At 50.0% G+C, this 21,973-nt stretch overlaps 8 protein-coding genes across 8 annotated transcripts; 6 read left to right on the forward strand and 2 right to left on the reverse strand.

Moving 5' to 3' along the window:
- Positions 1 to 80: 80 nt before the first annotated feature.
- LCP9604111_3400 (putative nuclear migration protein (ApsA)) lies at positions 81 to 5,822 on the forward strand (the record flags this gene model as incomplete). Its single annotated transcript, XM_039070985.1, has 2 exons — positions 81 to 530; positions 585 to 5,822. The coding sequence occupies 2 exons, from the start codon at positions 81 to 83 to the stop codon at positions 5,820 to 5,822; spliced, it is 5,688 nt and encodes a 1,895-aa protein (XP_038930667.1).
- Positions 5,823 to 6,645: 823 nt separating this feature from the next.
- LCP9604111_3401 (class I SAM-dependent methyltransferase) lies at positions 6,646 to 7,952 on the forward strand (the record flags this gene model as incomplete). Its single annotated transcript, XM_039070986.1, has 3 exons — positions 6,646 to 6,730; positions 6,974 to 7,090; positions 7,246 to 7,952. The coding sequence occupies 3 exons, from the start codon at positions 6,646 to 6,648 to the stop codon at positions 7,950 to 7,952; spliced, it is 909 nt and encodes a 302-aa protein (XP_038930668.1).
- A 523-nt stretch (positions 7,953 to 8,475) lies between these two features.
- On the reverse strand, positions 8,476 to 10,444 carry LCP9604111_3402 (DNA helicase ZGRF1-like domain-containing protein; the record flags this gene model as incomplete). Its single annotated transcript, XM_039070987.1, has 2 exons — positions 8,476 to 8,806; positions 8,859 to 10,444. 2 exons carry the CDS (start codon positions 10,442 to 10,444, stop codon positions 8,476 to 8,478), a joined length of 1,917 nt encoding a protein of 638 aa, XP_038930669.1.
- A 425-nt stretch (positions 10,445 to 10,869) lies between these two features.
- On the forward strand, positions 10,870 to 13,085 carry LCP9604111_3403 (S9 family peptidase; the record flags this gene model as incomplete). Its single annotated transcript, XM_039070988.1, has 5 exons — positions 10,870 to 10,965; positions 11,022 to 11,128; positions 11,182 to 11,844; positions 11,905 to 12,479; positions 12,541 to 13,085. The coding sequence occupies 5 exons, from the start codon at positions 10,870 to 10,872 to the stop codon at positions 13,083 to 13,085; spliced, it is 1,986 nt and encodes a 661-aa protein (XP_038930670.1).
- Positions 13,086 to 13,744: 659 nt separating this feature from the next.
- On the forward strand, positions 13,745 to 14,807 carry LCP9604111_3404 (uncharacterized protein; the record flags this gene model as incomplete). Its single annotated transcript, XM_039070989.1, has 2 exons — positions 13,745 to 13,982; positions 14,035 to 14,807. 2 exons carry the CDS (start codon positions 13,745 to 13,747, stop codon positions 14,805 to 14,807), a joined length of 1,011 nt encoding a protein of 336 aa, XP_038930671.1.
- A 1,114-nt stretch (positions 14,808 to 15,921) lies between these two features.
- Positions 15,922 to 17,513, forward strand: LCP9604111_3405 (BAR and SH3 domain-containing protein; the record flags this gene model as incomplete). The annotated part of the gene is made up of 4 exons (XM_039070990.1): positions 15,922 to 16,035; positions 16,100 to 16,417; positions 16,473 to 16,589; positions 16,647 to 17,513. 4 exons carry the CDS (start codon positions 15,922 to 15,924, stop codon positions 17,511 to 17,513), a joined length of 1,416 nt encoding a protein of 471 aa, XP_038930672.1.
- Positions 17,514 to 18,498: 985 nt separating this feature from the next.
- On the forward strand, positions 18,499 to 18,924 carry LCP9604111_3406 (uncharacterized protein; the record flags this gene model as incomplete). The annotated part of the gene is made up of 1 exon (XM_039070991.1): positions 18,499 to 18,924. The coding sequence occupies one exon, from the start codon at positions 18,499 to 18,501 to the stop codon at positions 18,922 to 18,924; it is 426 nt and encodes a 141-aa protein (XP_038930673.1).
- A 241-nt stretch (positions 18,925 to 19,165) lies between these two features.
- Positions 19,166 to 20,887, reverse strand: LCP9604111_3407 (cytochrome P450; the record flags this gene model as incomplete). The annotated part of the gene is made up of 5 exons (XM_039070992.1): positions 19,166 to 19,337; positions 19,395 to 19,561; positions 19,614 to 19,724; positions 19,778 to 20,074; positions 20,123 to 20,887. The coding sequence occupies 5 exons, from the start codon at positions 20,885 to 20,887 to the stop codon at positions 19,166 to 19,168; spliced, it is 1,512 nt and encodes a 503-aa protein (XP_038930674.1).
- Positions 20,888 to 21,973: the final 1,086 nt, after the last annotated feature.

Below are 21,973 nucleotides of genomic sequence, written 5' to 3' on the forward strand. Positions count from 1 at the left end.
GTCCCTGATATCTCAACGGCAACTGTGTCCTCGGCATTAAGAGGATTCAGATGCCGTTCGAGGCCCCTGATTCCCACATAATGACCACATCCAACGCTGAGGCCATCGGGCCATTTGCGTCCATGGACGACCCCTTCGTTGCGAATTCCGGAAGGCCAACTGCTCGTCGCGACTCCAATCGATACTCGCCCTTTGACAGTCAGTTATACAGCCTGAATGCGTCTTCACCAGCACAAGCTAAACGGGCCCTCGAGGCCCACTTGGCGGAGACGGAGCGCCGTCTGGAGGAGGCCTCAAGGCTAGGAACGGCCCTTATCGATCAGCAACGGCAGCTCTCGGAGCAGTTGAAGGAGGTTGAGCAGGAGCAGAATGAGGGAGAGATGGGCCCGGAACTGCGACGCAAACTGGCAGATTTGGAAAAGGAGTACAATGAGATCGGCTTGGAGTCAGCACGAGCGTTTTTAGGACCCAAACGTCTTGCCGGAGGCCCGGAGGATGCTCAACTTGGAACGCTATCTTTCGATCAAAAGGTACTGCCTGGGTTTACATCTAACTCTAACCGAACTAACATCGAGTTCTGATAGTCACCCTTAAATTCCGCTTTGTTCGCCAGTCAAGCCACAAACTCCCCTAGCAAAGTCAGCGTTCCATCCCGCAAGCAGCGCAATCAACCGTCGAACCGTGTCCACGATATCGAATTTGCGACTGAGATCTCCACTTCACTTTTGGCCCAGGTCCGCCAACTGCAAGCTCTTCTCGCAGAACGAGATGAGACACTCAAGTTTGTCAATTTGGAAAAGTCCAGACTTGAGTTGGAGGCAGAGGGTTATGAACAAAGGATCCGGGCGCTCGACGACAGTGAGCAACGCTACAAGGACGAGAACTGGGCGCTGGAGACTCAAGCACATGAGTTTATGGCAGCTGCAAGGGAGGCCGCGGAACGTGAACAACGGCTCAACACTACCATCACATTGTCGAATTCGGAAAAGAACGCCGCGGAACGAGAGCTGGAGGAGCTAAGGCAGACCAATGCGAGGCTGCTTGAGGATCAAATCCTCACGCAGAAGGCAAATGATGCGGAAATCCACCTCTTGCGGAGGAACCTGACTTCTGGCGATGCGGAAAAGGCCGCGCTCCAAAAGAAGCTCTTAGAAATGACTTCTCAAAATCAAGAACTCGCCAAGGCCGTTGCCATGAGGCTCCGAGACTATGAAAACCAGAACTCGAGGGATATTGCATATGACGACGAGGACAATGAGCCCGAGCAGATCACACCTGAAAGCTCTCCGCCACCGTCCCCCAACAAGTTCACCCCTCGCCATGGCCATCTTGAATCGGAAACATTGAAGAGCTCGCTCGGCCATGCTCATCGCATGATCCAGAGTCTTAAGAGCACAATTCATCGCGAGAAGACCGAAAAGATTGAGCTCAAGCGCATGCTGCAAGAGGCTCGGGATGAAGTTGAGCAACGCCGCCGTGAGAGCACTACGGTAAACGCAACCAGCAAACGCCAGAAGACGAAGACGGAGCCGTCCCGAAAGCCTCCCCGCCCAGATCTTTTGGGCGCAGGCCGCAAAGAGAAATCAGTTGTTGAGCTTAATGACACCGATTGGGAAGACAATGCGGGCCAAATCAGTCCTACCGAGACCCACACCAAGGCGTTATCCACTAGGGGCCGCTCTCGCTCGCAGTCTCCTGATGAACCTAGCGACGTCTACCATACAGCCACCGAGGCGGAAGATGGATTTGAAACAGCGAATGAGGTGGCAACCGCAACTGAGAGCGAAGCATTCCAGACTGGTGTCGAAAGCATGGCGGATGACAGCAGCGATTCGGCAGATCTTACCGAGACAGAAAACGTACAGACCACTCCTCGCCGCCGAGTGCCTTCTCCCCTGCTCCTGGCCAAAGCTCGCAACCGCAACTCATATAACAGCACTGCTTCCGCATCTTCCGATGAGGAAGAGTATGATAAAGTGTTCGACTCTCCGAGCCAGAGGAATGCCTCCAGACCCCGTGTTAAGTCTAAACGTAGCGTGAGACGTATTCGTCCATCTGGAGAGGCCACATTCGCATCAACCAGTCGACCTTCGAGTTCACGCGAATCCGCAGCACCCAGCTTTGCGCCACTGCCATTAGCTCAAGAGGGCCAGAGCCTCTTTGCCGAACTTGGAGAGCTCGAGGACATTGATGATGACGAAGTAAACTCCCAGGCTTCGACACCCCGCATGGAGCCTGCATCGGGCTCACGCAGACCCTCAGATGCAATGCTGGATGCACTACCTAAGCCCGCAATGGTGGATTCTGGTGTTATGACTGAACCTTGGGAGCCCACGTCTATCAGTACTAGCATTGTTGCTGGAGCTGTCGGTATTGCTGCAGGAGCTGCTCTGCCGCATGCTCTTGCACCCGACGCAACTCAAACAGACCGGGAGATCGGCGAGGAAACAAAGGCGACTCCACTCAAGCCCTCATCCGATGACCCATCGAATGTTTCTACCCCGCAAAACATGCTTGTGGGCGATCGTTCGGTTCAAGACCAGCAGGACGATGTCAACGCTCAACCCGATCTACCCGAAATGGGCATAGCGCACGTTTCTTCCCAAGAGACCACGCCTTCCGCACCTAAACGGCCTGATCTGAGTGTCGCATACATCACCGGGGGCACCACCGCACCGGTGAAGCATGTCCTGCCCGCACCGGAAGTGTCGGAGATGACGATATCTTCAATTTCATCACAAACATCTCATCCCATTCAACCAACGGTTCTCGTGCCTGAGCCAATCATCAAGCATGTCGAGGTTATCAAATACGTGGAACGCGAGCCGGAGGTGCCCGAGCTGACATTCTCCTCCATCACCACTCAATCAACCTCCCCTGTCCAAGCAACAGTTGCTGTGCCAGAGCCTATCATCAAGTACGTCGATGTAATTAAAGAGGTTGAACGCGAGCGTGAAGTTCCAGAATTGAGCTTGTCGTCTGTCGCCGCTCAGTCGACAGTACCTATCCAAGCAACCGTTGCGGAACCAGAACCCGTCATCAAATACGTCGAGCGCGAGCGCGAGATCCCCGAGTTGACATTATCTTCCATTAATAATCATTCCACTGTCCCTGTTCAGGCAACTCTTGCTGTGCCGGAGCCTGTTGTCAAGTACGTTGATGTGATCAAGCACGTTGAACGCGAGCGTGAAGTACCAGAGTTGAGCTTCTCTTCTGTCGCCGCTGAGTCAACGATACCTGTCCAGGCAATCCAGGCAACTGTTCCTGAGCCTGAACCCGTCATAAAATACGTCGACGTAATCAAGCACGTCGAGCGCGAGCGCGAGATCCCCGAGTTGGGCTTCTCTTCCATTAATAATCAAACGACTGTCCCTGTCCAGGCAACTCTTGCTGTGCCGGAGCCTATCGTCACGTACGTCGAACGTGAGCCTGAGGTGCCTGAATTGACCTTCTCCTCTATCACTGCTCAAACCACCGAGCCAGTCCAAGCAACTGTTCCCGAACCGCAGCCGCCAGTCATTCAATACGTTGATGTCATTAAGCACGTTGAACGTGAGCGCGAAGTGCCAGAGGCAAGCTTCTCTTCTATCACCACTCAGTCCACTGCGCCTGTACACGCAACACTTGCCAAGGCGGAGCCGATTATCGAATACGTCGACGTTATAAAGCACGTTGAGCGCGAGCGCGAAGTGCCTGAGTTGACGTTCTCTTCCATCAACAACCAGTCCACTGCCCCTGTGCAGGCAACTATCGCCAAAGCAGAGCCTGTAATTGAATACGTTGATGTTATCAAGCACGTCGAGCGTGAGCGTGAGGTGCCCGAATTGACTTTCTCTTCGATCACCACTCAATCTACTACGCCAGTCGAAGCAACTGTTCCTGAACCCGAGCCACCTGTCATTCAATACGTCGATGTTATCAAACACGTTGAACGTGAGCGCGAAGTACCGAACTTGACGATCTCTTGCCTCGATCCAGCATATACGAAGCCTATTGTTCCAAAGCCCCGCCTTGTCCCTACGCCGGAATTCTCATTCTCCTCCGTGCGCTCTGTGGAAACTCATCCAGCGAAGTCTATGCCATTTGTCATCCCTGCGGTGGCAGATTTATCTACTCAAACAGAGCCGACAGAGTCAAAGGCTGGGGCCGCTATCATGGTCCCCGGAGAGCAGCCTGTTGGCGCTACTCGTAGCCGCCCTAGCACAGCTAATAGTGATCAGCTCGCTGGTGCTGGACTGGCCTTGAACGATATCTCTGGCAACGCCCTACCTCGCTCTGTTAGACAGCAACCTAGTTCAGTGAGCATGGACCAAGGATCCCAGACTATCCTGTCCTCTAAACAGATAGATCAAATCCTGATGGATCGCGTGTCCGCACGCCCGCTGTCTTCCGACAGTCAGGTGACGGACAGCTCACGGGAGATTGCCTCAGTCACTGCAAGTATCACAACTCCACATGTACCACCCAAGGCTCCGACGCGACCTCGCCTTTCGCAAATTCAGGCTGCGAAACCAACAACGCCAAGTTACCGCCGGCCCCACAGTTCAGCCAGTCAGACATCTGGTGCCAGCCATCCTCCACTACCCTTCGATCACCGGGAAGCTATCACAGCAGCCGAGAAGAAGTCCATCGACGTGGCTCCGCCATCCCCTACGTCTGTCATGGGGCCTCCTTTGGCACCTGCCTCTGCCTACCGCATGAACTCCCAGCGCCCACTTACGCCAAGCGAACACGCTGCGCGGGCAAGCTCTTCAAGAACCGGTTCATCCCAGGCCAGAATGAGGAGAGGAAGTCAAAGCCAGATGTCTCGACGATCCTCAGTCTCGTCTTTTGCGTCTGAGCTCGAGGAGCGTTTCAATATGGCCCCTCAGGTTGGCCCCATGCCTCAGGGCTATGGACCTAATACGGATCCGCGCATGATCCAGGCGATTACTCAGACCATGATTGGTGAATTCCTTTGGAAATACACTCGCAAGACCGGCTCGTCGGATATGTCCACAACACGGCACCGACGATACTTCTGGGTTCACCCGTATACCCGAACTCTGTATTGGAGTACGCAGGACCCACAAACTGCCGGAAAGACTGAGCTCCGTACCAAGAGTGTGCCCATTGAGGCTGTTCGAGTGGTTGCCGACGACAACCCCTATCCTCCGGGTCTTCACTGCAGGAGCTTGGAGGTTGTCAGTCCTGGCCGACGAGTTCGCTTTACGGCTACAACGAGCCAGAGGCATGAGACGTGGTTCAATGCGTTGTCTTACCTCCTTCTAAGGGAGACCAACGACACCTGTGAGGACAATAACAGCGTATCCCTTGACGACATCAACGAGTTCAACCCCCCAAGCTTCCGGTCTAGCTCTCGTCAGAACGCACGACTGTCGTTCTCATCTTACAATAGCCGCACCGCTCGTCATGCATCCAAGCAACAGCGGAGAGCGGCCTCGGCGATGTCCATGCGATCTTCCGGGACTCTCGGTGGCCGTGCATCACCGGCGCTCAGCTCACCCGTGCCAAACTCGTCGTTGCAAGTTCCCGATGATCGCCAACGCTCTTCGTCAAGACTCAGCACCATCTCAAGTTCGATTCGGGGATCCATCGCAAGTCTGAAGGTACGGCACGGTCAATCTCCCAGTATCAACGATGAAATTCTTCATGGCCAAGAAAGTGCCGATGATCTGAGACAAGTGATCGAAACCCAGGAGCAAGACCGGCTTGAAAATGTCCGTGCCTGTTGCGACGGAAAACACGACGTTGGCTCCCTTGCTCGCACCAGTCGGTACAGCCCGAGGGTCAACCGCATGCACTCACCCCACCATCGCTGAACATCCAATGAGATTGGCATTTGTTCGTAGGGTTTGTGGGCAGGTCCTCAACCCGGACTCGAGTCACTTATAAAGATAATGACGACGAGTCTCCTTTTATTTTGTCTCTTGTCCAACCAGCAACCCTTCTAATAGTGTCTCCAACCTAACTTCTTTCACACGAGCGTGGAATCCCTCATACCTCAAACCGAGACTCATGTACTCATTGGTGATTCTGGACTCTTCGCTCCGACCCCCTGAATAGGTTCACCTAACTTCCTCCGCTTTCTCTCACATACGATCTTTTTCTTTTTTTGCTCTCTACAGATCTCAATTCTCCTACTGTGTCTGTTCTGTCTCTGTCCTTCGTTCAATCATTCCGTTCTGGAACGTTTCTCCCAATCTGAGTCTGCTATTTCCTTATAATCTCCTTTTATGTGATAATCCTTGTGACCACTACATGCCGTCGTCTTTGTACTGATAGGCACCGCTCTTTCTTCCGGAGCATCTGTTGAGTACTTGTGCAATTTGCACCAATCCAGGATGCTAGATACTAGTCTATGTTCAATTTTGTTGGATTAAGCCTGATTACTTTTCATCTCGTAAGATGTATGATCGTGAGATTATAATTATCTATCGGAATAATCACGCCATTGTCATTCATTCATTGGTCATCTTCAGACCACAGCCCTAGTCAGCTAAGTATGTGACTTTATCGCCGACCCCACAAAGCTCCCCAGTCACGTGGGGCATTTCCGCTAACTATATAAACCTTTTCTTGTAATTTCTCCTCTTAGCATCCATTGCAGTTGGCGAAATCGGGTTTCGAACATCTCTGACTACAATGTCAACCGAAAGCCCCCCACCGTTCGTCGGGCGAATGCTCGGAATGTTCGAGCCAGCATATATCCTTACTTGGGCGATGTCGCGTAAGTACAGCCGTCGAACTGATGCCGAATGGCTATGATATCAATTATGGAATTGGACGCCGATCGATGTGCTCTCAATCCGCACTCTGCTTGTATTTACTTTATGCTGTATTCCTTTTCGTATCGTCTTTTCTTCTTTTGGGAATCTCCCTGTATTTGTCTGGTATATTGTTGGACATTCTCCGCACATCAGCACCAATATCTCATCTGATATAAACTTACACATTACTAACTGCAATACAGACTACATTCGAGTCTGCGCCGAAGCAGTCTTCAAAAACGGCCAGCTCTTCGCCCCAATTACCCAGACCCAGAGACTTCGCGATGAAGCATTCGGAAGATTCTGGATCGAGTTCACCAGTGAGTCCCAGCCACACATCAACAAACCCAGAGGGGAGCTTCTTGCTCTTAGAAATCTCTACAAGATGAACGAGAAAAACCGCAAGACGTAACGTCCTATAAAGAATACATAAAGACACATAAAACACAACTCCTAACCAAACCACCATCAACAGCCTCCCGCCAAATGAGCTCCGACCCAAACAACCAAGAAATCCCCGAGCCAGTCGGCTCCTCAGCCCTAATCCCCCCAATCCTCCGCACCGCCTCAGGGATAGTGCTTGACATCGGCCCAGGCACCGGCACCCAAATGCCCCTACTAACCTCACCCTCAATAACAGCGCTCTACGGCGCCGAGCCCTGCAAAAGCCTGCACTCCTCGATCCGCGCAAAAGCATTAGCAGAGAACATCTCCGCCAAGTACCACATCGTGCCGACAGGCGTAGCAGCGCGCGAACTGATCCCCGCCCTGCGAGCGACAGGCACGGGCGTCGTGGACGCGTACGACGCCGACGCGCGCGCGGGAATCTTCGACACGATCCTGTGCGTGCGTGTGCTGTGCTCCGTGCCGGAGATGGAGAGGACTGTGCGGGAGTTGTATGGATTGCTTAGGCCTGGTGGGCGGTTGCTTGTGACCGAGCATGTTGTTAACCCGTGGCGCCGAGCGAAGGGGTCGGTTGTTGGGCGGGTTGTGCAGGGTTTGTATGGGGTTCTTGGGTGGAGTTGGTTTATTGGGGATTGTTGTCTGGATAGGGATACTGAAGCCGTTTTGAGGGCTGCGGCTGATGGGGATGGGGGGTGGGAGAGGGTGGAGTTGGAGAGGAGCTTTGAGTGGTCGGCTATGCCTTATATTTCTGGGGTTTTGGTTAAGAAGGGGATTTAAGTTCGATGAGTTGGTGTGCGTTAGGTATAGATTTATTTTTCATCAATGTTAAATGGGTATCTTTGTTCTATCATATTTCTCTTGTTTCAATAAGAGCATCGAGGTCGTTCTGGGTCTCGAAGGCTTGTTTCGGACAAACAGATAACATAAAGCTTCATGAAGAGAAGCATTCTAAATCATAAGCCCTGACGGATTGGGGAGAGAGGCGGGGAAGGAAGTCTGTGGATATGAATGCATGGGTTTCCCCGACACGAATTGCAAGCACTGTTTTCGCAAGGTGTGCACTTGTGATTGGCATCTTGAAAAGTAGTTATCCCTCGCAGGAACACTACGGAAAACTCACTGAGTTTTCGAGAACAACGGTTTCGGCGACTTGGTGATTGCTTCCCATAAGACGGTAGACATCGTGAGGCACAAGAACCTTGGAAGGCTCTTGTCTTTGTGTTGTCAATCTGGTTTGAACCCTACTCATTGTTGCTTAGAACCTCATGCCCAGCTCTCAAACCGAGCCACAGTACGTAATTCATTCGTTTGGTTTTGGTCGTCCAGCAGGCCAGAAGTCAAACAAATCCAAGGCCTCGGATGTCCAAGGGCCTTGCTCTCTGGGCTCGTTTTCCTTGTTAGCCGCGTGTAATGGTCCTCCTGCTCGAACCTGGCGGGTAGTCGATTCAATCGGGTCGGACATCGACTTGCGCAAGGGTGAATTCAGAGATCTTTTCCCGGTTAGGCTTTTGATTGTGGAGGGCGATTTGAACCCTGATCCATCTATCATCTCGTCGAAGATAAATTGTGTCGAGCTTGAGGGCATAAACTCTTCGTTTGATATCGAAGAATCACCTGGAACGGCGGCCAGTCTGCACAGAATCAGTATCACAATTTTGGTTAATGGGTGGGTACCGTACTAACTGTTGCTCTGGGGTATTTGTAGCGGGCTCACTTGCACTACCAGGAGATGTATCTGAGGTCGCTGGCGATGGAGTTCGTGAAGCGCCCGGCAATAGAGCACTGTACATCAGTTTCCTGCGTGGCTTCCCGACTCCCATGCGTAGGGAGGATGTAGGTGCCCCAGAGCGTAGTGTCGATGATGGACGTGATGGAGGCGGCATGCTCGTTGAAGATGAGATGTTGACTGGAGATGGTACGTTGACTGTGGGTAAAACATTGGCTGGAAGTGGAATGTTGGCTGAAGATGAAATATTTGCTGGAGATGGTATGTTGACTGTAGGTGGAACATTGGCTGGAGGTGGAATGTTGACTGATGCTGGAACGTTGATTGAAGCTTGATTACACACAGGTTCGATAGGGTTCACATAATTGCTGACTGCACGCACCGGCGTCTGTGGTGTAGATCTAGCAGACGACGGTTTGGGTGCGCTTGTGAGAGAGCTCCTCGAAGCCGCCGGAGGGTCAGACCTCTGTGGTGGGATGGGACGTGACAGAGCTCTTGATCGATTTTCGCGGCTGATTGATGGCTGCTCCACGCGCAAGGTCTCCCGTGGCCTCGGTATTTCAGTTTCTGGGGTTACAGTGGGAAGGGAACTTGTGGAGGGGCCTCGGGGCCTTGGCGGTTGAATAGGTGGCGGGTCATCTTTCGATTTATTGCCTAGTGACCTTGCAGGTTGGAAACCCTTGGCGGGTGTACGGAATAATTCTTCGGTTGTTGGTAGACTGGAGATCGGTTCAGATGCAGTTGAAGCGGAGGCGCTTGAGAACGAAGGAGGATTGGGTCTCTGTGGCCGAGTTGGTTTCGACCTCTGCTCACGATTTACCGGGAGTGCTGCATCAGCCGTAGAATCACCCCCAGCTCTATGTGGCTTTTTCGGTTGTTTCGGCCTTTCCCTCTCAGAGAGTCCCTGAACTGAATCGGTTGAATCGGTTAAATCGATCACCTCACCCACACGCGAGCGTTGCTCGCCTCGATTCACCACCGAGGATGTCTTCCGTCGCTTCGGTGCTCTTTCGGGTTCCTGAATGCTGGAGGCTGGTTGCGGAGGATTCCTTTCCTCGTGCGGGGAGATCAAATGCCCAATCGGAGTCTTTTTAATGCCCAGCAAATCGTAAAGTGAGCGAAATGACTGGGAACCGCGAAGAGGTACGGAGGCGGAAGGCGTGTAGGTAGAGGGGGAACGCGGGTCTCTGGCCGGCGGCGAGCCCTGGCTTGATTTCTTTTTTTCGTACAGTGTTGTGATATCAGTCTCAGTCGTGCCCATGTTCTCGGTCACCTCAATCAGGACGCCCTTGTCCAGCTCCATTTCGTCGCCATCTTGTACTTCATCGGTGGATCGCCAGTGGTGGTCACCGATAAAATTACCCTGGTCATCGTATACCATAACACGTTTGTTGTGTTTATGGTATCGTAAGTGTCCGTCGTGCCATCGTTTGGACTTGCGGCGTAAGTCGTGAGTGTACAGGCAGCGAAATTTCACGACCGAGGCAGTGACCTGCGGAGAGGTCGGAGGAGGACGCGTGGAGGAAGACGGTGTGGAAATCATTGTGGCATTGTGGAATAACTAATTTGATCATGCCCGCATCGCATGGAGTCGCGAAATGTGGTTTCAGTCGCGTTGTTTCGCGTTGAAAGTGGAAACGATAAGCTGATAAGGCAGGGTTTAGAGGCCTCAGGCAACAATATTGGAAAATATATGTTGTAGGTATAAAGACATGTATTCGAGAGTTATTTGTGAATGCCTAAAAGAAGATTTGAACTAGAGACCTGCATTATTGATTACTGGTCGTTTTCAATTGAATCTCAGCTGAACTTTCAGCCAGCCTCACTATGTTGCAGGCTATGCGGGGTAGACTGTCTGTTTTCCACCATCGCCTCACAACGCTGACAACACCTATACCATTATACTTTCCCAACAGGACTATCAACTCGATCAATCCGACGAATAAGTTATCTATTGCTAGAATATCCATGGCTACTCCAGTCACAGCTCCGTTCGGCCAATGGAAGAGCCCAATCAGCTCTGCATTGCTTGGCGCTAGCGGTGTTCAGTTTGAATCCATCGCGGTATGTTCAATAAACCTCAATTTCGCTCATGCCCAAAATTTTAACGGCGCCTTTAGACATCTAACGGAAAGGTTTTTGTCATCGAGGGTCGACCCGGAGAGCAGGGACGAGGCTGCGTCGTTGAATACTCTGGCCTTGAAGGACGCGATATCTTACCGGCCAAGTACATACTAGATCTAGCCATGTATGAACCCAGCTCTAATGAAAGTCCAATAGATATGACGCTCGCACCAAAGTTCATGAATATGGCGGCGCATCGATGATCGCCTTCAACGGACAGGTCGTCTTTTCTGATCGGGAGACACAGGATTTGCACAAACTCGATCCCTCCACCGGTCTTGTTGAACAGCTTACCACGACAGGCACTGATCTCCGCTATGCATGCACCTCTGCTATAGGCTCTTTGTCAGATAGTCAGGCGGACTCGGGATGGCTCTTGGCGATCGAAGAGGACCACTCCAAGCCCTTGCCGGCGGAAGTTCGGAACCGACTCGTCGCGGTACACGTGCAGTCCAAAAAGATAGTCAATGTCGCCTCCGGCGACGACTTCTACAGTGCTGCTCAGTTTTCCCCCGATGGCAGCAAGATATGCTGGACCCAGTGGTCTCATCCAGATATGCCTTGGACAGGAGCTCGCCTGTATGTTGCTAAGTGGAACAATGGTGAGGTCACAGACGTTCACCATGTGCATGGTGTGCCTAAGAAAGAAAGTGTCAGCCAGCCACGATGGGGCCTTGATAACACGTTGTACTTCACGAGCGATGTTTCGGGGTATTGGCAGTTCTATCGGTTCAACTTTGACACTCTGGAAAGCCAGCGTGTGGCCCTGCATGGCCTGGAAGAGGTAGAATTTTCGCAGCCAGACTGGCGTCTAGGAAAGTACGTTGAGTCTTGACCCCAGGAGGCAGCTGGTTTGATGACTGACCTACATTTTGACAGCTGCACATACGTGTGTTTGACTCCAACTCTAATGATCGCGTCGTACAACAAGAATGCTCGATGGAGCTTCATTCTGATAGATCTGTCGAATGATACCTGGCAAGACCTGAATGTGCCAGTGACGGACACGGTTATTTTGGCAGATAACCCCCTCTCAGACACAAAAATCGCCCTTCTTGGTTCCAGTGAAACAAGCTTCAGCACTGTCTTCACATTGGACATCGCCGATACCGTCAAGCTCACTCCACTCAGGGTAGCTTCCGAGCTCCCCATGCCAAGTTCTCTTGTTTCCAAGCCAGAGCATCTATCTTTTCCAAGAGTCCACGGTAAGAGCTTGGAAGGAGTGGCACATGCCATCTTCTACCCACCTCAGAACCCAGATTATCAAGCACCTTCTGGAGCGCTGCCGCCTTTGATCGTCTGCGTCCATGGCGGACCAACATCGCAAACCGGAACTGGCCTAAATATCACGGACCAATACTGGACTTCCCGAGGCTATGCTGTTGTCTGGGTAAATTACGGAGGTAGCTCCGGATATGGCAGAGCATACCGGGATATCCTGAATGGACAATGGGGTGAGAATTCACTCTTCTCATGGATTCATTCAATCCCTCCAATGCTGACTTAAGTTATTAGGAATCCTCGACACAGCAGATGCTGCTAGTTGTGTGTCATACCTGGCATCGTCTGGCCGAATTGACCCCAACGGAGTCGGTGTTCGCGGCCAAAGTGCGGGCGGATACATCGTACTCCAAGCTCTTTGTGACTACCCTAACCTGTTTGCCGGTGGCAATTCTCTGTACGGAATCGGCAATGTCAAGGCGCTCTGTGAGGATACTCACAAGTTCGAGAGCCATTACGCATTCGCCCTGTTGTTCGATCCTGATGCGGATGAAGCCGAGAAAAACCGCATTTTCCGCGAACGCAGTCCCTGTTACAAAGCGGATAAGATTACTGCGCCACTGTTATTGCTTCAAGGAGACCAGGATACGGTCGTTCCTATGAACCAAGCAGAGGAAATGGTCGAAATGATGAAAAAGGCTGGTCGTCATCCTAAGTTGGTGATTTTCCATGGAGAGGGACATGGATTTCGGCAGGCAAAGAGTCGGATAGCGGCCGTGGAAGAGGAGGAGAAGTGGTGGCAGAAAGGTTTGTTGAAGATGGATGAAGCGGAACTTTGAGAGCATCACGACAAGACGTTTGTATATGCCCAGAATTCAGTCGTCCTAGAACTCATACTGTAATTCTGTTGTTATACTCTTTTGGAATCTGTAGATATAAAGTCTAAGTCTACATAGTATATGTTTTGGTGGGATTGTTGTAAATTGAATAGTATGTATAAAACTTGATATTGCAAACCCCTGGAAACTGAGCCTATATCCGTATACTTCGTATGTTGTACTCGCTTTCCATTTCAATAGTTAAATAAACTGTTTCTCTCGGGCGAAAGGAAATAAGTGATCTATGCAGTCATGCTGAGTGCAAACATGAGCGCAGAGAAAGCAAAGTTGTATCAAAAGTACTAAGCCTAAATGCCGGTAGTTCGTGTTGATAGAATCCCAACAATTTACAGGGGCATGACCGCTGCTACGCCATTTAGGGCAGGAGCTCAGGGATGTTCCAGACTTCTGATTCGTAACGATAACACTAGCCAGCGCATCCGCCTCAATTACAATTAGACAGGGCTGGGCCTATGGAAAGCGGGAGTCATCATCATTGGTTCATGATTCAGCTGTGCCTGGCCCTGCTTTTCCCCTCTGCTCACCTCCCCTTGAATCACAGGAAACACTTGCTTCTGTCCTGCTCTCCAAACAGTCAAATTACACATTATATTTTCGTCATGAATATAAAAGACCAATTCCCTAGTGTCCACTGGATCTGGAAAGGAGGCATCTCTTTCGTTTACGAGGTTGACCCTCGCATTGCGGTCAAGGTCCCGCAGTCAGGAGAAGAGGAAAGGGAACAATTCAGCAAAGAGGTCGAGATATACCGCATATTCTCACAAAATCCGCCTTGCCCCTTTATCGTGCAATGTTTTCATATTTCAGACAAAGGCATCTTCCTCGAGTACATGAGAGGTGTGACCTTTATCACTAGCTGATAGGTTTATCTTCTAACCACTTATAATAGACAGGTCGCTATTTTCTAGAATACAGGATAACCATACTTGGAACCGACAAAATATGGTGGTTACTAAAGTGGAAAAGTTGGAACCGCTATCCCTACGAAAGGAATGGATAAACGATCTCGCTCAAGCCGTCGCTTTCCTGGAATCTCTCAACCTCGCTCACGGTGATCTACGGCCTGAAAATATTCTACTTAATCGAGACCGACTCAAATTATCCGACTTTGATTACACGGCGAAAATCGGAATGGATCACGAAGCTTGTATAGGTCCATATGGCAGATTCCTTAATAGCAACGAACCGGATGAAGGCATTTGTGGAAGTTCCGGCTCCCTTGGCTCGCGGACAGAGCAGTTCGCCCTCGGTTCTTTATACTATTATATCAACTACGGATTTGAGGTTTACAGAGATCGCTGTCTTACCGAGGACCCCTACGAACATGGTCCTAAGACCGTGGATTTGCTACAGAACATGGAGTTTCCGGAATTGAATGGCAATCCACGGATTGACGATATCATCGACAAATGTTGGCATAACAAATATGGCAAAGTCTCTGATCTAGCTTTGGACACGAATCGTTTCTTGAACGAAGGAACTGAAGCGGAAGGAAGTAGCAGAGTGGGACACAGGGAGGAAGGGAATAGAAAGGAATTTCTGTTGAAAAAGGAACTCTGCCAAGACCTGGAGAAACGCGGACTTCTTGACTTGCTTTCTTCGGGTGAGCCTAAGAAGATTGGCTTCGAGTGCCAATTGTATAGGTACCGTATGAAGGCTTGAACAATGCGTGATTAATGTGGTTTCCCTTGGAGTTTGATTCTCATTGGATGAATAGGAAAAACTCTCACTTGTGGAAATTAATTGTTTGGTGTGGATTACTATACAACCTTGTATTTCTTAGATTGGAATAGGTGATATTTTCCTTATTGGAAACCAGACTTGGGCGTTATACGATGCCACAACGAGATAAGGTATTCTCGACTGGATTCACCTTGCACGTTAAACAACCCCAATTCTATGTAGCACAGGTGGGATTTCATTCTCTCGGTCCGTTAAAGGTACCCCGTAGGGCGAGCGGCCTAGCCGTGCCAAGTGCGTGTTGGGCGCTTGGCACGGTTAGCTGTTAAAACGGGTGAGGCTAGGACCAAATGGGGGTGGGAGTGAGGGCGCCATACCCGGAATAGAAAGAGCTATTGATCGTTGCCTAATATCGGGGATACTACTCCGTATTTTATATTGGATTATGACCGAAGAGAACACGAATACGACATTGTTACATTAACTGGTTATTGACGTTGGCAACTATAAATGAAGATCCGGATCACGTGAAAGATATAGAGTTCTGAGCTCAGCAGGTTAAGTTTGTCCGTCCACGGATGGATTCGTCGATTCCCAGAGTTCAATGTTTATATCTGCGCCTCTTGTACGGAGTATGTGTATGTTATACTGTATTTTATGAGCAAGTAGTAAGTACTATAATGCCTCACCGTACTCCGTACTCTGTAGGGCATATACTAGTATTCCGCATTGACGAGATAAGATGGATAACCGGATTTAATATGATCTATCCAGAGTGGAGAAGGGTTCAGGAGATTGACATTGTCTCCTTCCCGAAAGGTCAAATACGTTGGAGGGGTCGTGGCACGAGCCGCATGAAAGGCTGAAACGCATTGGGGCTGAGTTATGTGTCATGAGGGGATGGGACGTTCCCCTTCCTTTCTTTCAATGTTTCTTCCCCATCATCTACATTTTGCATTTGCATTGGATGTGGACGAATTGAATACATTGATTAATATTGACTTGAATTAAAGTTCACTCTTGTTTCAAACACGCTTCTGTCATCCCCTCTCTTCCCGTTCCGCGTTCCCCAGCTTCTGAGAGCTCATCGCCCAACATGCAGAACATGACGAGACGCTTTGGTCGCATGACGACGAAGTCGTCTGCAGATGACAGTCAAATTGCTGTGCTTTTAAAAGACTTCGACGATGCAGATATGCTCCTAGGCAAGGTAGACAATGTTACCCCGATGACGCGCGTTCTGTCGCATTTCCTGATACGTGTTATTTGATCAGATCGTGGAATCTACCCAATCCTGGCGTGATGCTTGGATCTCTATCGCAACTTACCAGAGTCGCCTTATTGATGAATTCGACGGCCTCTACGGTCCTATCATTGGTTCCTCAGAAACCCCGTCCAACCACAACGCCGTGGATACCGACCCCGTCAGATTAGCTCGGACAAACCGACTGCGCAAGGAATATGATGAACTACGTAACGACCTCATAGAGGAACTCGGTGCTGTCGATACTCGCATGACCAAGCCGGCTTCGCAGGCAAAGGAATCCCTTGCGCCGATGAAAAAGACGATCAAAAAGCGAAACGACAAGAAGGTACACAATAAATACCGACGTTCTTGGTGGATTAGTTCTAATATCTCAATTCTAGACCGACTTTGAAATCTCCCAAGGACGTGTTGATAGCCTCATGAAAAAGCCAAAGCGCACCGACCGCGACAATGCGAACCTGGCCAAAGCGGAGGCAGAACTTGCCGATACGAAAGAGGTACAATCCCAATGCTCAATACTATTCATAGACCAAGAAGCACTAATCGCCATCCAGGCTTACCAAGCTGCCGACGAGGACCTACGACAGCGACTCCCAACATTAATCGCTCTCATATTCTCCCTGACGCCATATTTCCTCGAAGCACAGGTCGAGATCCAAAACCGCATGCTTGCAAACTATTACACAGTCCTTCACACTTATTGTGCAGAAGAGGGATTCCCCTCCCCGCCACCAGACATGGAACAAGTTGTCCAAGATTGGGAGTTTGCCTTCAAACCTGTGCAAACTGAAATAGAAAACTTCGGCTCCCTGACCATTGGCAAGGCCATGCGTCGAGCTGCAGCCGAGCACGACAATAAGAAACGCCCTTCAATTGGAAGCCGCGCTCCTAGCAATGCCTCATCGACCTCGCTCCCGTCTTACCGCCGAGGCTCACAAACACCAGGATCGTCGGCCCAGACACCCTGTGTACCAGAATATCCTCCCTCTCCGCCCCTGTCAACGCTCAGTCACAAGAGCAGCGCAATTCCCGTTGGAAACGCCGCAGGATCTAAGCCCCTCGCAACGGGCGGTGACTACTTCGAGCCCCCTCGTCCTACATTCATGCCAACCCCACAAGCCACTCCCATTTCATCAGGAGTGGTCAGATCACCTGCCGGCCCCAATGTAGACTCTTTCCAGGCCAAGGTATCACCCATGGCTGCCGCCATAGGGAAGAAAAAACCCCCGCCACCACCGCCGTCATCCCGTCCAGTGTTTGTCACGGCGCTGTATGACTTTGACGGACAGGGGAATGGCGATCTGAGTTTCCGGGAAGGTGACCGCATCCGCGTCGTGCGGAAGACCGATAGCACGGATGACTGGTGGGAAGGCGAGCTGAGAGGACAGAAGGGACCTTTCCCTGCCAACTACGTTGAGTAGTGGTATTGGAGGCTCTGCTCTGGACCTCGGCAGAGGTTTCGGCTTATTAACATGCATTAAAATGACGCATCGAAGTTTATTTGGATCAACCCCTACGCGGTATCCAGGTACGATTAATGAACTCTGTTCATGCTGGTTATGTTCCTTTGTATTTGTGGCTAGCCTTTTGGCATCTGTTCTCTCTTTTTTTCCTGGGGCAACGTGGAAAACAATGTCCAATCGGCAATTCTTCTTGCACGACCTCTTCATTGTAAGAATACTCGGCCGCGTTCTATTTTGAGAACGACGTGATTAGTCTGTTAGATTTTTTTTTTTCTTTTGATATCTTCTTCCTAAGTTTCATAAACGGCAAGTAAAAAGCATAGATTTGACGAATTTCTACGTATGACCTTTGAAACTGCGTAATCTTGTCGAGTCTTACATAGCTGCATACTGGATACTTCCATCCCAGCAAGATCAGACGTTTTTAAAAGTCATAAAATTTTCACTTTCAACGATGGAGAATGGATGATTTACTAGGTTTGACGTCAATATACTATCTAAGTCTAGTGTGATATGATCGATACCATCAGAGAAATCTCATTGTTCTCTGATTAGAAGAACTGAATATCAGACCAACGAATGTCAAGCTCCTTAAGGGAAAGCGCTGATCGACATTGTTCTTAAATCCTTGATTTCGAATCATAAGCAGCGAAAGGCTTCGAGGCTTTGTTCGTTTCACATTGTCATAGTACCTGCCTAACTAGTCAGAGACCAACAAAGCCATTGTTAACAACCTCACATAAAAGACTTTGTTCTCTCCCAACCATGTCAAAGACAGTCTCTCGATAGAACTGTCCACTGTCTCACTACATCGCATTTAAATAACCTCGGAATCCCTCGTCAAGTCTACACACCATCAGACAAGAAGCAGTTCCATCACGTCCACGGCGACGGTCCATCCAAACCAACCCAAACCCCAACTCCACCCCACCACCATCAAGCCATGTTCAGATCAAAACTACCCCAATCCTGGAACCCCATAGGCCCAAGACGCCGAGCAGCCCTAAGGCACACACGCACAATCTTCCTCTCAAACGGACAGCCCCACTACGAAAACCTCAGCCCAATGACGGACCTGTGGTGGGTATCAGTCAAGCTATCCATCACAGACTACCTCTTCTCCGACGAAGAGTTGATGGACGTAGTGGCTGACCGGTGCCGCGCTGGAGACTGTGAGATCACCCACTACGAGGCCATGCATCACCGGCGCGAGCTGTATGTCTCGTTTCCCGTCATGAATTGTGATAAGGACCTTGGGCAGCGCGGCTGGGTTTTTATCGTTATTGGGCTTGTCGAGCATTATCAGAGGGAGATTGGGGCTGGGCGGCTGGCTGTTGATCGGGATTATGTTTTTGGGACTAGGGGATAGATAGTCTAGGGACTGGTGAATGTGAGTTGGGGATGTCAGGTGGGTTTTATATATTGATTTGGGCTTTTTTCTAATGCGTGTTATAATAGTCTTGTGTCTGTTTCCTGGCCCTTCTATTCTTCTATGAGACAAAGCATAAGCAGGTAATTCCAAGTGCCAGGGGGGAAAGTTGAACCGAGAGATGACAGAATGAAATCTAATCAAGATGCAAAACAGACCGATAATTCACATGCAGACCCTTCTAGTTGAACTCTTTAGCGACTGTCACATTAATCAAATTGAGGCCAGGGACCGTCTGTCCATTGAAACAGTCCCGAACAATGCGAATATTCTTCTCGTCGGTTTCGTGAAGCTCCAATTGGAACTTGCGGACAACGGTACCTATCACTGCGTACAGCCACGAGTAGGCCATGCTAGTATATATCAGTGCCGCTGGTCTGGAACTGGTTAAGAGACTGGAAGGTACTTACCTCTGACCCATGCAACTTGAATTGCCTTTCGCGAACGGAACGAGATATCTATCCAGTACGCGAACTTCCTCGGGAGGACCCATCCAGCGTTCTGGGATGAATTTCATCGGCTCGGTGTAGACTTCGGGACTTCGTAGAATGGAGTGGGTGGTCATGCTGATAGGTGTCTAGAGCAATGTGTTAGCCAGGAACAAGATTGGTAGACTGAGTACAAGATACCCCAGGTGGAATGGTCCATTTTCCGTATTGCAAAGCCTCATCTGGTGCACTACGCGGAAGCCTTGATGTCACAACGGCAGAAATTCGTAGACCCTCTTTCAATACAGCAGACTTGCACGTTGTTAATAAAGTCCATGAAAAAAATACGGATCAATGCTGCTTACCAGATATGGAAGATATTTCAACTTAGTCCAGTCCGCGTCGGACAGAACCGGGAAAGCCTCATCTAACTCGTCTTTGAGTTTTTGGCATATCTCTGGATTCCAAAGGAGATGGAACATAGTGAGTGCCATCACTTGGGAAGGCGCGTCAGTCCCGGCAATGATCAGAAACTTCAGTTCCTGTTCTAGGCGTTCGAGTTCTTTTTCCTCGTCGGGCAGTTTCTTATTGGAGAGAATAGTCGATAACATCGACTTCTCGTCTGGTTTTTCGTACGCAGCCCTAACAGTTCTATCTATTTTCTAATCCTCTATCAGTATATTTGCATTCCAGATAATAACCATACATACCGTTTCGCATCTTTGAGCCCAGAAGAAGGTAGGAAAGAAGAAGGTGGCAATCTTAGGAAAAGCACGTGCCGGGTTGACCAGGAATGGAAGATGTCTGAGAAGAATCAGGCCCTCGAAGATGCTGGTGATATATTGCTTCCATTCGTCTGTGATCTCTGTGTTCTTCAAGTAGTTATAGCAATTCGTAGGGCCAAGCACATACGTAGACGTCACGTCTACGGCGAAAGAAGCAAAGATAGAGTGCAAGTCCAGGAACTCCCCCGTACCGACCCTTCTCGACAGGTGGCTGCAGATCAAATCCACCTTCTCCTGGATGACAGGCTGGAGATCTGTCACCGATTGCGTCGAAAGGAACGGGCTCAATAACTTCCTCCGCTCGCGATGGAGATTATGTGGCGCAGCCTCGAAGGTTGCCCGGGGCATTCCCGAGTGAATAAACGCAGGCACTCTGTCTCTTTTATTTAGCGGCCCGCCATAGACAGTGTCGTAGAAGCTGGGGTCTTTGATGTGGATCTCGTAGGGATTGATGCGGAGGACAGGACCGTATTTGTCATGTAAACGGTCCAGCTCGAACATGAACTGGCCTCCTCTCACAACGTCGAAATAAAACTCATAGAGACTGGTTGCTGCTGCCAAGCGTGGACCCGGGAATCCGGCCAGTGGAGAGAAATACAAGCGGTAGATTATCTTGATGCCTGTGTAGGCAAGTACGACGTACACCAGCAAGAGCAGGTGCTCGGATATGTTGGATGTGGGAGACACCATCTTCCGCGTGAATTAATCTGAATTTTGATCTGAACATGATGATTTCCAAGAAGATGTCTCGACTTTATATTATTCCAATCATGTTGTACGGCATTAGCCCTGGAGGGGGCGCATATGAAGCATATTGTGTATGCCATGGACTAATCGAATTTGGATATGTCCGTAGACCCCACGATCTGATTTTCATAGATTGTTGAGATATTTGTGGATTCTCGCAATATATATCATGCCTTGTATGCAATCGGTTATGCACCTCGCCGTTCTGGGAAGCGGTTTTCGCATTATGACTGTCCACAAGCACGATCCTATAGGCTGGTCAAGAATCCTGTGTAACTACATAGAGCTTCTCATGCGCCATGCTTTCGAAAGTTGTACTCCGCGCTAGCCGCGAAGGGTGTTTTGATCCGAGTACGGAATAGCCCGGGCGACTTGGGGTTTGGTCTTTAACCCCAGGCCCAGGTACCGGCAGTAAGGCAACAATTGACCCAGTGGACTGTGTCTAGGCCTTGTATTGTTCCATGGTAATATCCTTTATGAAAGATTTTTCAAGTGCCCAAAAATTAGTATTGTGTGTGGTCTTAAATCAAAGCGAGAGGTAACCTCGTCTTTGAAATGCGTCAAGTTCAAGTAAGGGGCATCTATATTATAAAGATACATGAGCAAAGAAAGATGTACGTGCGAACGAAGAAGATCTGGTTATGTGGGGTATAGTTGTCGTGAATCGGAGATTGGGTACCCAGATCTATCGTGTGTATAAATTAGGAAGGCGGAGAGTCAGGCGAAAGGCAATATCAGCCAATGGTAAATAAGCCATTCACGCCTGTTGTCAGCCTCACCTGGCCAAATCCCTCCAAACCCCGGCACAATACGGGATACCCCTCGGGCCCCAGTTCACCGAAATGCGTTTTTGAAATCAGGTTGTCGGAACGGCCGACTTAAGCCCGCGAACCGAACAATGGGGGAACTTCGGATATCCGAGTTTGCTCATAGGTCAATGCCTAGGGCAAAGTAATGGGATGGAGGCAACTGGAGTAATGGCAGGGCTAAGTATCGTGGCAAACCCACACACAAAGGAGACTACAACTT

The sequence above is a fragment of the Penicillium roqueforti genome (assembly GCF_015533775.1).
Source record: "Penicillium roqueforti strain LCP96 04111 chromosome Unknown scaffold_05, whole genome shotgun sequence".
NCBI classification, from domain to species: domain Eukaryota; kingdom Fungi; phylum Ascomycota; class Eurotiomycetes; order Eurotiales; family Aspergillaceae; genus Penicillium; species Penicillium roqueforti.